The 14,822-nt window shown below is 36.9% G+C and overlaps 1 protein-coding gene across 2 annotated transcripts in view; it reads left to right on the top strand.

Annotated features, from left to right (window-relative positions):
- LOC149795336 (kinesin-like protein KIF28) overlaps window positions 1–14,822 on the top strand; it is a 206,148-nt gene that overhangs the window by 11,947 nt on the left and 179,379 nt on the right. For both annotated transcript variants that reach the window (XM_089965111.1, XM_089965110.1), the window contains exons 5-6: window positions 3,891–4,002; window positions 8,865–8,972. In XM_089965111.1, the coding sequence (XP_089821237.1) occupies window positions 3,891–4,002; window positions 8,865–8,972 (220 nt within the window). The remainder of the gene's footprint in view (window positions 1–3,890; window positions 4,003–8,864; window positions 8,973–14,822) is intronic.

Raw genomic sequence — 14,822 nt, forward strand, 5'->3', positions numbered from 1 at the left:
CCTCCTCTATCCAGGACTCCATCGTTCTTCACCAATTGAATCTGGTGGAACTGAGGGAGGAAGTGCACATCCTTTTACAGAAATGGGCAGTCAAGAGGGTCATGAATGTCCAATGTCTCTGTATGGAGAAAACACATCCCCATATTTTTGTCCTCATTGCAGATATCTCTGGTTTTGCTTAGAGCAGGAAGTTTTTCAATTCTGGGTCCTACCATTCAGAATTTCTTCCACACCCAGAGTTTTTACCTGAGTTATTGGAATAGTGGCAGGATACCTGCGGTTACGGAGAATACCAATTCTCCAGTATTTTGATGACTGGCTGATCCACATTGTTCCTATCAAGTCCCTTTATCAGGATCTATACTGCTGTTGGTCTGTGGTAACTCAGTTGGGCCTTTTGCCCAACCTTGAGAAATCAAAACTCACTCCATCACAAGACTTTGTTTACATGGTGATGAATTTCCTCACAAACCAGAACTTAGTCCAAGTTCTGCTGGATTGGATAGGCACTTCAAGCAGTAACTTCTTTATCTGCTCGACTGTATCCATCCCTTCCAGGATCCTTGAGCGCCTCTGCTGACTTGGTTTTATTAGAACATCTCATTATGCAACCTCTACAGTTTCTCCTTCTTGCAAGGTTGAAACCTCACAGATTCTCTATCAACAGTGATCTTTCTAGGACCAGCATTTCATCGCCAATTGCAGTGGTGGATGAGTCTGGACAGATTCGTGATCGTAGTCCCCATGCATGCACCTGAACCTCATTCCTATCTCTTTGCCAATGCATCAGATTCTGGTTGGGGTGCTCATTTAGAACCAGAGGGTATAATTCTACAGGGACATTGGACCCCATCCGAATCATCCCTCCACATAACCTAGAAATGAAGACTGTGTGCCTAGCATTGCAAGGGTGCATTGAGAGAGTAAGGGGTCAATGTGTCATGGTCTCTTAAGACAAGACGTCCGTCATAGCTTATCTTCAGCATCAAGGAGGCATACGTGCCATTTCTCTTTGTGTGGAAGTCTGGAACCTCCAGCATTGGGCCACCTCAGAGAACATAACAATCAAGAGTTTGGTATATTCCGGGCAAGAAGAACGTTTTGGCAGACATTCTTTCCAGAACTGGCAGATCCATCCTCAGAGAATGGACTTTTCACCACTCTGTTACATAGTCCCCGTTCTTGCTGTGGGGAAGGCCCCTAGTGGGTCTGTTTTCAACCAGGCTCAACAACAGACTCCCATTTTACATTTCTCCTGTTGCGGATCAAGGAGCTTGGGCAGTGGATGCATTCTGTCTCCAGTGGGTTTGGCTGTTCACTTATGTCTTACCACCATTCCGACTGATTCCTCAAGTGCTGCAAAAAAGTCAAACTTCCTCTGCTCAGATTATTCTCATAGCCCCTCTGTGGCCTCAGGGCTTGTGGTTCACCAATCTTCTAGACCTGTTGATCTCTTGACCCTGGTCTCTCAGGAGCGATCTTCTGTCACAACACTGGGGATCCCTCCTCCACAACAGCCCACAAATTCTCCACCTTCATGGTTGGCTCATCTCAAGTAATCTCTCCACCAGGCCAAGTTGCCTGTTGTATCACTCAGGCCATGACAGCTTCTACATCCACAGTCTATGATGCCAGAGGGAGAATCTTCTGTGAATGGTGTGTTTGTTCCTCTTTGAGAACAAAAAATGCTCTGTATCCACTATCAAGAGCTATAGAGCTGCCATTTCTAAAACACTTACATTTTCGCAAGGCTTGCTAATTGGTTCAGATTCACACCTGGTTGATCTTTTTAAGTATTTTGAGCTGCAGAGACCTGTCTCACTCTCTCCTATGCTTAATAGATGGAATCTTTCCTGTGTTTAATAGCCATTAACCAAAACCCCCTGTCAACCATTGAGTGAGGCTTCTTTTCAGGACCTCGCTCTCAAGACTTTGTGTCAACTTGCCCTTGCCTCAATGTGACGATGAAATGAGATTCATGCCTTGTCTTTTAAACTGGCTGTCTCTAGTTTAATGGGAATTATGATTCAGTTTCCCTCCTTTATCAACCAGGATTTTTAGCCAGAAAAAATCAGTTACCTTCCATAGCTCCACTACCAATAGAAATCTCAATCTCAGTCAAATCTGCTGTGGATGACACAGGGAGGCTTTTATATCTTGTGAGGGCACTCAGTTTCTATTTTAAGGCATCCAAGGGAAAAAGAAAGGGTAGGAAGCGTCTTTTTGTCACTATCATAGGCTTCTTAGACATTTCAGCCACCATTGTTTCATGATGGATTGTCACTACAATCAAAAGAGTGTACAAGTCTCTTACTGATTGAGATGTTTCCTTTATGAAACTTAAAGCCCATGAGGTTTGAGCTGTTGCTACCTCATGAGCCTACCTTAATCACTCCTCCTCGGAGGACATCATGAAGGCAGCATTTTGACATTCCCATACTAACTTGTCCTACCTCTGCTCAATATCACAAGAAAGTGCAGGCATATTTTCTCTGGGTCCCATCATTATGGCACAGCATGTGGTCCAGAGAAATATGAACCTTCCATAACATAGACCTCTCCACCAGTGGTGAGTTCTGTCCATTTTCTCTGCTCTTTGATCAGTTTAACAGAGCATCAGCCAACCCTCCTTACTGACAAATTCAGCTAAACAATAGCCATGAGAAAGCTATTGCTGCCATTAGAATTTATTTTTTGGATGAGTAAAACTAATTTTAATTATGCAATACTTACCCATGGCTATTGTCAAATGCCCTTCTCTCACCCTGCTCTGATGTCCTGATGCAGCAGCAGTCTATGAAAAAGATGAGCTAGCTGTGCTTGTTTTGCACATAACAGCAGGGACAAACAAGCTGCATGAGGAATTGCTTCATACAGTCAATTCTTCACTCTATGGGAGGATGTATGCACATCTTATGGACAGTATGTTTGTTTTCAGCATGAAAAAGAAAGCTAAACAATAGCCATGGGTAAGTATTGCATAATTAAAATTAGTTTACCCCCCCAACTACATATTAGTTGCTTTCTCAAAGTCCATTTCAGTCAGGTCTTTCCAAAATGCTACTTTATCATGTGTGCAGGTAAGCCGATAAGCCACTTTGCCTGAACTGGCTTGAAGGTAGATGTTTTCAGGTCAATCAAGACCTGATTTGAATGTACATATCCACTGTCCTTTGGTTCATTTAACTGATAAATCACCTGCATTGAATATCACTACATAAGTCATATTTTGTAACAGTATATTTTGCACGACTCTTGACAGTATGTGCATTAATAACACAACCATTCACCTAAACTTTATGATTAAATTTTGTACCACAGGGTCAAAGACACCCAGCACAAAGGAGTTCCCATGGAGTGATATGTGCAAGCTTGTCAGGTTTACAGTAATTGGCTTTGTTCAAGTGCCTAATCCCTAATTGTTGAGAACTTTATGCTTTGATAGTGGGTTTTAAATACTTCTTAGAACCTAATTACTTAAGATTACAATAGTGGCATTAGATGTATTAACTCAAACATGCATGAAAAAACAAGACTGGTTTATATTTCAGATTTTACATTTATACCAGAACTAAGCTTAATTGCTCAGCTTAATTACTGCAGTACATATTAAACCTGTTTGCTCAAGCGTAGAAATGAATGTCAGTATACTAGTAAACTTATACAGAGACATATGCATTTTTAATAAAATGTAAATGGGAGATCCACAAAATTAGTTTCCCACGAATATGTATTTATTACCCAAACCATGAAATTTGAAAACCATGAAAATAAAGTGTTTTACAGTATATTTCCTGTAAAAATTTGGTTACATATATACCTACACACATTAGATTTTTTTGTGGTATTGTCTTGTAATTATATATTCTCATTATCTATGTTTATTTCAGTTGAGTCTCTGATCACTAATGATGTGAACAGTTACAATGATATTGACAATAGAATAAAGCAAGGGACAAGAAACAGAACTGTGGCGGCCACAAACATGAATGAAACCAGCAGGTATGTTTAGTAGTCACAAGCAAGTTTGTTAATTGAATGTAAATTGGATATGTGTATCTCCCAATAGTATTGTTAAGTTTTGAAATCAGATTTAGTCTATTCAGGTATGGAAATGAAGGATGTAACAAGGTTATTCATGTTGCAGATAGGTCAGGGTACAGTTAATACTGTGAATTCATTTATTTTCATTGATACTGTATATACTCACCAATAAGACAATATCACTGCAAGTAGACCTTCCTCTTTGTAGGGTTGCAAAAGCTAATTTCTCTGACCTTCCTGTAAGTTGGGGTTTATTCTTCAAGTTCATCCCAACTGTAAGTGCTGATTTGTTGTCAGGGAGTCAGAATTGCACTTATATTATTAAGTGGAATATGTTACAAATAAATTGACAACTTACGTTTTGTATATGTTTGTGTAATAAAATCCATAGAGACACATAATGCTTGACATTTTAAATCCAGTTCTGTGATAAATCCAGGAATCCTGTTATACAGTAAATCTCATGTGATTATTTGTTTCTCATTGCTTCAGTCGGGGACTTGATCCCCTTCCAGGATTGCCATTGCATATCTACTATGTATAGCTAGCTGACATCACTGATTTGACATTTGAGTAGCCAGTGAATGAAGACCACCAATGGAAAGGCAAAGAATGTCAAGAGTGATTTATAATTGGGTACCATTTCAGAAATCATCTTTACTTTGATCATTATTTGTACAATAAAAAAAATAATCTCAGAATGTTTGTATAGTCAATACACATGTATTTAATAAAGGTTGAATGACTGCAGTTGCAATAATGTTATACTTTTACTGGATTTAAAGAAATCTGAATGAACTCGTACACTGTCTTGATGAGAGGCACACCTTTTGGTGTCTCTTGAACAGCATAAATTCCGAATGACAACCACTTCTGTTTAAGAAAAGAAGACAAGCAGAAAAAACTGAATTTACACTGAAGTGTGAATCATGTTCTTAGTCCTTAATGTACACAATTTACACAGAAATGTGAATCATGTTCTTAGTCCTTAATGTACACAATTTACACTGAAATGTGAATCATGTCCTTTGTCCTTAATGCACACAATTTACACAGAAATGTGAATCATGTCTTTAGTCCTTAATGCACACAATTTACACAGAAATGTGAATCATGTTCTTAGTCCTTAATGCACACAATTTACACAGAAATGTGAATCATGTCCTTAGTCCTTAATGCACACAATTTACACAGAAATGTGAATCATGTTCTTAGTCCTTAATGCACACAGTTTTGATCTAGTTATATTCTGTCTGCATATGTACTGTTAGGGACTGACCATTTAATTTATGGTGATAGAATGTTGTTTCAGACTGGTATATTTTTTTTGTCACAAGATAAATGTGTTACAGGTCAAATAAGGAATGGATTATGATCTTTTTTTTCAACTTCAAATCAGAGCAAGATAATTATTTTCAAGCATTTACCTTCCCCCAAAATTAAATGGAACCTCCTTATAAATGGGGCTTGACTTAAGATGTTCTTCAGAAATCAAGTCACTGACCATTACCAACACTGTTATAAATGACAAGAGTTAGCATGAAAAGATGATGTCAGTTTCAGCTTGGGAAAGGTGTGTTTAGTCTTGCACTAACTCATGAGACTTGGCACATCACATTTAAAGCTCCAATTATGGTCACACAGTTAACAACATAAGTTAGATAATTGTCAATAATTAATTTAAACTCCACTTATAACTGAAATGAATAATAATGTGGAAAATTGTCAAATCTTGTATGTTCAGAGATTTTAATTTACAACAAATTTATGGCCTTCACAGATGTATTGTCTCCACATGTGTCCTATTATTTGCTCCTTTTTTATTTTATAGAAGGAAATATAAAAACTAAAACTGTTATCATTGTGGAAAAATCTTAAATCGTATGGAAATTATAGATCAGTGACTTAATTGTAATACAGATCTAATTTTTATATTTGTTTCTGATGTTGCTATTAAAGTATACATTCTCCTGTTTGTGAATTGGAACTGAGGGAAAAAAATTGCTAAACTGATTTCTTTGAATAATATGGCAGAAATAGCTGTTTGACTTGGCTTGAATGATGGGCCGCTAATTTCTGATGTTAAATGCAGCTTATTACAGTAACTTGTGAATTAGGGATTTAGATTCCATATTTTATGTGTGGGAGAGAGAGAGGAACTTTACTAAAGACACTTAATAATCCAGAAGTTCTTGAAAGCAAGTTCATCTTATTTTTCTGCATTATGTATAGAGATTTTGTAATAGAAAAATGAACATAAAAAGACAAAGTAAAACAGTAACAAGGTTCTTACAGTCTTTGAAGGTCTTTGTTAGTTCGGGAAAAATGAAGTAGCTTTTTCAATTCCTTGAAAGTTTGGGAAAATTGATCAGATTATCCTGAGGTCTTTAAAAGTCTTCGAAAACTGAAATAAACCCAAACATTTTATTTTCTTTCCAGCATAATCACAATTAAAATTGTCCAAGGTTGTTAGATTTGGATGTAGTTGAGTTTTCCTGGTTTCTTTCTTTTGAAATTAGGAAATTAATTATAGTTTGAATTTCATCATTAAACAATATTGTAGTATTTTGCATTCATTGTTTTCTCATATAACATAACTTGTATACAAAATGTTAGCAAAAATAGGTCTTGGAAATCTATGTTTGTGGTCTTTGAAAGTTTGGGAAAATTCTATATGAACTCTGAATAATGGTGGTGCCCTTCTAATTGTGTTGACATACTGGTTGTATTTCCAGTAAGCAGATTACAGATTACCAGTAACTGATGAAGTATCTCAGCATTAAAAGAGACATTTCAGATTGGTTTCCCATGTACAATTGGTGCAGAGATGCTGACAGGAGTTTATCTAAAGGAAGGAGCTCCTCCCTTGTCACCAAAATAAGGGAGGAGTAGAAATAAAGAAGACGGAGGAGGAAGCAGCCATAGTTCAGCATTTACCTAATACTTCTGTATTCATCTCTTTTTTTTCCTGCTCCACTCTGTTAGGGGTCTGTTGAAATCAAAATCTTTAAAAGATGTTTCCTTTGGTTGTTTAAGCATTAATCGGTTGATTGTTTCTGAGTGTAATCTCTTCCTTATCGGTGTATAAATATTGTTATGTGCTGAGAGCCCTCTTATCACTGTCAGTAGGGGCATATACTTAGCTAGCTTCGCCAGCTTGAATAAGTTGGGAAACTGTTCTTTATGGTTCTTATGTACAATTATCCAGAGCTCACAGATAATATCTTTTGGATATGTCTGCTCCAAAGTAAGATTTTTCACTAAGATAAACTCTGTCTTCTTGAATCAGTGCTTTACTGACTACTATGCCAAATTTCTTATCAGTTCCATAATGCTGTATTAGGGTCTTAGGTCCATCCATACCATGGACAACTTGTTTAGACAGAGGTATTTTGATCAAATAAATTATTTTCATAATTTCTTATTTTTTTCAATCTTACTTAATCAGTTTATCATAACCATGATAGGGATATATAGTTTTGTGGCTAAATTGTTTAAGAAATGAAAATGGCATTCTACTTTTAAATTGTCTGTATTTCATTTACGCTTGGTTGTCTGCCTTTTCTACATTTAGTTTCAAAATACTGCTGAACGGAGGATTAACTTGCATGCCTCTGTTTTTGTCCACCCAGCATGTACATTAAACTTGTATATAACACCATTTTCAGTCTCAAAATCACTCACTAGTATCTCCATTAACATTTTCACAGTACCAATTATCTGATACACTTTATAACTTTAAAAAGTACTGTCATCATCACTATCATCTGCCAGTATTTGCCAAATGAAATCATCATCTGAAGATGAAGCACACTGGAATGAATCATTTTTGGTTTTTCTAGGTAGCCCATATTTTAAACACGCATTTGTAAAACATATTTAATGCAAGTTTTAAAGGTTCGACATAAGGCTTGCTCCATGGCACTATGTGCCAGTCAAATCAAGCTGAAGAACCCAGATGTGCAGATAGATAAATAGTTTCCTACCTTAAAAACAGATGTAATAACAAATCCTATGATACCTCTACAGACATGATTATGTCGCGATATCATGTTAAGGGTAAATGGTTAAATAAAAATTGTAAAATGCACATTTTCATATGTGCAACTTTCAGTTTAATTTTTCCAGCATTACTGCTCTCCAAGTGCGCGAATTTGTACAAAGTTTGCATGATTTGTGCAATAATATGCCCTGGCAGCATCTCTGTTTAGTACTTTACAGATAATGACAACTGTTGCATGAAGTTTCTCTGTTGTTATATCAATACTTCCTGTTTGTCATTCGGGGAATAAGTTACATTAAGTTCTGATTGGTGGTTATTTTTTACCCTGGACCAAAACAAACATTAAACACCAATGAGAATTCAATATATAATTTCAGTGCATGACACACTGATTGTTTAGCTTCCAAATTCGACCAAAATAGACAAGATGCAAATCAACAAAGAAACTTCACATAAAAGTGGTTATTAAATGTTTAGTAAAGTACTTCATTATACATTTGGAACACATTTGGAATGTCTCATCGGGAAGTTGGGGAATATCTAAGACATGTAACTAGATGCCATGATGCAACCAGATTTGTGAAATGCAGGGTTCCTTAGTGTTATCTCAAGCCATAAAATAAAGCTTATTTTCAAAAGCTATTATTGACATTGAGGATTATGATGCAGCATATGGGATATCATAATCGTATTTCATATGGGAAATTCCTATATTCTATGTCATAATTGTGCTTAACATAATAAAAAGGATTAAAAAAATGATTGATTTAAAAGTATTGTGCTATTATGGTACATGTGATTATATTGTTTCTTTTAGTCGAGCCCATACCATAGTAGCAATCACATTTATGCAGAAAACTCCTAATCAGTCGGGGCAAAGCATGACCAAGACGTCCATAGTCAACCTGGTAGATCTTGCTGGAAGGTAAAGTCTGTTCATTGAATCTAACTTTTCCAAATGTCGTGTTTAGATCATCAACCCTACTAGTATGAGATTTGCTGTCCAGTATCATGTGTATCCAAGAGATAACTACCTCAATTTTCAGTATAAATTCTTATATATATATATATATATATATATATATATATATATATATTTTAGGGATTAAGATATTCTGGTGGCTCATGCCAGACATTTTATGCTGAAAATTAATGCAGCAGCCTGTAATTTATGAAATTGTATGTAATAACATTCAGAGAAACAAAAGAGCAAAATTATAGTTGACTTGTGGATGATTACTAACTAGAACAGTTTTGCTCTTGTTTTATTATTTCTTATGTTTCCATGTTTCATTAGTTCTGTTGTAATTTTGTTTATTTTTATAAAAGTGATTTTTATATATCTATGTAGGTTTGGGTGTATAGTAATGATCCTCATGTCCATGTGTCCATCCTTCTGTCCAGCACTTAGGAATGCAGCTAGAAATGTGGTTATTGATGTTGTGTGGCAGCCTTGAAACTTTGTAAAATATGATTGTCATTATCAGAAGGTTCACATATCAACAAATATGTGATTTGCTTGCACAGTTTTTATTAGAGGTCTTTCCGTTTTTGTCTTTTTGAAATAATGCAGCAATGACACAATATTGTGAATGCAACTAGTTCTGCAGGTTTCTCTGGTTGTAGACCCAAAGAGCTTATATGATGTCTGTCATTTGTTGTCAATCATCTGATGTCCATCTGTCCATTAGGACAAGTTTGTTATCATTATTTCTAAACTACTTGAAGGAGTGTTATGAAACTATTCAGACACATTCATCCCAGGGTCTAGTTGGTCCTAAATAAAAATGGTTCTTCTTCAATATCTAGTATGGTTGTGATAGTAGCCATCTTGAAAATTTTGTTACAGTTATTCCCCTGATCAGAAAGTCTGGTCAGAATGGGTTTTCGCCAAAGGACTTCTTATGGTGTCTAGTTGGTCTTAAATAAATCTGTGCATATCTTATATCTGAGATGGCCACCACAATCATGAAAATCTTGTCTCTGCACCTTCTGGATGGAAAGTTGGATCAAACATTGGTTGTTCACCAGAAGGATTCTTATGATGTCCTGTTGGTACTTAAATGATAATGATCTGACATCCATTATGGCCACCATGGCAGACATCATGAAAATCTTGCTTTTGCTACTCTTCAATATGGAAAGTGATCTTGACATTGGATTTCACCAGAAGACAATGCCTTGTTTGCCCTGAATGAAAACAGTCCCCATCTGACCCTCAAAAATGGCTGCCACAATTTTGGTGACAATCTGACATCCAGAGTGGACACCGTTGCAGTCATCTTGAAAATCTTATTATTGTTACTCTTTCTGAATGGACAGTCATCTCAGCATGGATATTTTTCCAAAGACTATGATGTCTAGTTTGTCCTTAATGAAAATGGTGTAGATCTGGTTTGAAATATTGCTTCTACAGTGAACATATTGAAAATCTCATGAATGGATGATCATATCAACATGGGATTGTCATCAAATGTTTTCAAATGGAGTATTCTTTGTTCTCAATGAAATGATGCTGATCTAACATTCAGCATAGTTGCCACAGGTTCTAATTTGAAAATCTTTTTACTCAAGAATGACAGAGATGGATTTGACACTCAGCAGTTACAAAAAAATGGTTCTATTGTGAACTCCTGGAAATTCTTTTGGGACAGTAGAGTGTAAGTTCTATAGAGTGACTATTGTTGATCAATTGTCATGAAACTTCGTGAATATTATGGTAATTTCCCGAACATGTGCATAGCAACAAATCACTTTTTTGTGTGCTTTATAACACTACCAGTCATAGATTAGAAGAGCTTATTTGATGGCCTATCATCCAACATCTGTCACTCCTTTTACACAAGTTTGATTTTGTTTCTGTGCTTAAACTAATAGGAAAATTGCAATGAAAATTTACATACACATTCATCCCACTGTTTAGTTGTCCTAAATGGTCCTGCTCAGACATACAAATGCCACAACAGTAGACTTCTTCAACATCTAGTTTTTTGCTTCTTCTCCAGAATGGTCATATCAATATGGGGTTGTAACTAGAAGACTTCTTTTGATGTCTAGATGGTCCTAAATGAAAATGGCTCTGCTTGGACATCATTTTGGCAGCTACAGTGGTCTTCTTGTTATCACTATTCTTCCTGAATGGATGGTAACATCAGCATGGGGGTTTCAATGATTGACTGAATGGATGGTAACATCAACATGGGGGTTTCAGTGATTGACTGAATGGATGGTAACATCAGCATGGGGGTTTCAGTGATTGACTGAATGGATGGTAACATCAACATGGGGGTTTCAGTGATTGACTGAATGGATGGTAACATCAACATGGGGGTTTCAGTGATTGACTGAATGGATAGTAACATCAACATGGGGGTTTCAATGATTGACTGAATGGATGGTAACATCAACATGGGGGTTTCAATCATTGACTGAATGGATGGTAACATCAACATGGGGGTTTCAGTGATTGGCTTAATGGATAGTAACATCAACACGGGGGTTTCAGTGATTGACTGAATGGATGGTAACATCAACATGGGGGTTTCAGTGATTGACTGAATGGATAGTAACATCAACACGGGGGTTTCAGTGATTGACTGAATGGATGGTAACATCAACATGGGGGTTTCAGTGATTGGCTTAATGGATAGTAACATCAACATGGGGGTTTCAATGATTGACTGAATGGATGGTAACATCAACACGGGGGTTTCAGTGATTGACTGAATGGATGGTAACATCAACATGGGGGTTTCAATCATTGACTGAATGGATGGTAACATCAACATGGGGGTTTCAATGATTGACTGAATGTATGGTAACATCAACATGGGGGTTTCAGTGATTGACTGAATGGATGGTAACATCAACATGGGGGTTTCAGTGATTGGCTTAATGGATAGTAACATCAACATGGGGGTTTCAATGATTGACTGAATGGATGGTAACATCAACACGGGGGTTTCAGTGATTGACTGAATGGATGGTAACATCAACATGGGGGTTTCAATCATTGACTGAATGGATGGTAACATCAACATGGGGGTTTCAATGATTGACTGAATGGATGGTAACATCAACACGGGGGTTTCAGTGATTGACTGAATGTATGGTAACATCAACATGGGGGTTTCAATGATTGACTGAATGGATGGTAACATCAACATGGGGGTTTCAGTGATTGACTGAATGGATGGTAACATCAACATGGGGGTTTCAGTGATTGGCTTAATGGATAGTAACATCAACATGGGGGTTTCAATGATTGACTGAATGTATGGTAACATCAGCATGGGGGTTTCAATGATTGACTGAATGGATGGTAACATCAACATGGGGGTTTCAGTGATTGACTGAATGTATGGTAACATCAACATGGGGGTTTCAGTGATTGACTGAATGGATGGTAACATCAACATGGGGGTTTCAATGATTGACTGAATGGATGGTAACATCAACATGGGGGTTTCAGTGATTGACTGAATGGATGGTAACATCAACATGGGGGTTTCAGTGATTGACTGAATGGATGGTAACATCAACATGGGGGTTTCAATGATTGACTGAATGGATGGTAACATCAACATGGGGGTTTCAATCATTGACTGAATGGATAGTAACATCAACACGGGGGTTTCATTGATTGACTGAATGGATAGTAACATCAACATGGGGGTTTCAGTGATTGGCTTAATGGATGGTAACATCAACATGGGGGGTTTCAATGATTGACTGATGATGTTCAGTTGGTCATAAAAGAGAATTGTACCAACCTGATGATATGTATGGCCACCTTGAAAATCTTGTCATTTCTCATCCTGAATGGAAAGTCATATTGGCGTGTTGTTTTTACTAGAAGGCTTCTTATGATGTTTAGTTTGTTCTAATGAGAATCATGCTGCCAGTATGGCCACCACAGCAGCGAACTTGAAAACCAGGTTATAGGTACTCCATCTGAATGTCAACATGGAGTTTTCACAGAAAGGCTAATTAACTAGTTGGTCCTAAAACAATTGTACTGATCTGACAGAAAATATGGCTACCATAGAAGCCATCTTGAAAATCTTGTCACTAATTCTTTGGAATGGCTGGACATACCAACATGGAATTTATGCTGAAAGACATTTCATGGTGTCAAGTTGGACTTGAATAAATAATTGTGGAGTTCTGATATTCAGTAGATCTTGAAAATCCCATTGCTACTCTTTCTAGATGAAAAGTCATATCAACACTAGGCTTTCACCAAAAGATTTCTAATTGTGTCTTGATGGTATTAAGTGCTGATCTGCCATCCATATGGCCACCATGTCAGACATAATGAAAATCTTGCTATTGCTACTCTTCCTAAATTGTAAGTGATATTGATATGGAACTAATCATACTATCTAGTTGGTCCTGAATGAACATAGTGCCAGTGTGACCCTCAAATAAAGCTGCCACAAAGAACATATTGAGAATCTTGTTATTAATTTTCCTGAATTGATAGTCACATCACCATGCAGTTTCTGCCAATAGTCTTTTAACTGTGTCTGGTCCGTCTTAAATTGTGCTGATCATTCATCCAGTTTTGTGGCCATAGTGAAAATATTATCACTCAAGAATATCAGCAGTTAAAAAGAAGAAATGGTCTCATCTTGAATTCCTGAAAATTATTTTTGGACATTTAGAGTGGCAGTTCCTGCTTGGGACTTTACTTTTTTGTTATTAAGTTCATAATTGTTTAGTTTTGTAGCAGTTTATGACTGAGTCTTGTACAGCTAGTCCTATAATTTTTGATGGTTTGCCATGAAACTTGGTAAATATGATGATCATCAACTGAAGATGCACACATTGTCAAATAACTTTGCTTGTGCAATTTTTGTTCAAGTTATTCCCCACATGCTACATGTCTGCAGCATGATGCCCCAGTGCTAGACATCACTATAAGTTGCCACATTGTAGACATCGTAGCATTATGGCTGAAAAATTGTTAGAGCTACATTAAAAATCCAAATCACATCACATCACATCAAGTCATTCCCCCTTTGTACTTGTATAGCCTAATACAGTGTATGACACAAATCATAATGATAAAGCAGCAAGTTAGTGCATTTTTTCATGGATTGCTATGAAACTTGGTAAATATTATTAGTATCACCAGAAGAAAGACAAACTGACAAAACACTTTCTCAAACAATTTTTTTAAGAGTTACTGTCCTTTCTTCTTAAAACATTTCTGATTATTGTCATTCAGGTGCCTGTAAAAAGATATATACTATGGCAAGTTGATGGCATAGAACATGGGTCATATAAATGTCTTCAGTGCCTTCTCACAGATTTGTAGGCTTGTTCCTCATATCAAATGAGCTCCAAAGTGTTAAACCATGAGAAGTTTTGAAAATAAATGTTTTGTTGATCTTCAGACTTACCGTTGCTGTTTTAACTATATTGGAGACTTAATATATATTTTTCAATCCAACAATGACCTCAGGTGGTGGGGTGCCAAGTGGCTGAGTGGTCTAAAGTGCTCACCATTACGGATCACTGCCATCTCACCTCTGTCTGCATGGGTACAAGTCTCAGACTTGGCCAGTGTTGGCATGTGAGAAAGCTTGGCAGTAGTTTCTCGTGGGTCAATGGTTCTTTCTGGAGTTTTTCTGGGTTCTTCCTCCACCATTAATACTGGCAGCCTTGTATAGCCTATCTTGTGCTGAAAAATGGTGTTACACCCTATAACAACAACAACAGCAACAACCCCAGGTGGCTGAGTGGTCTAAGGTGCTTGCCATTACATATC

This window comes from Sinohyriopsis cumingii, chromosome 7 (assembly GCF_028554795.1).
Source record: "Sinohyriopsis cumingii isolate HCF-2022 chromosome 7, ASM2855479v2, whole genome shotgun sequence".
Lineage (NCBI taxonomy): Eukaryota > Metazoa > Mollusca > Bivalvia > Unionida > Unionidae > Sinohyriopsis > Sinohyriopsis cumingii.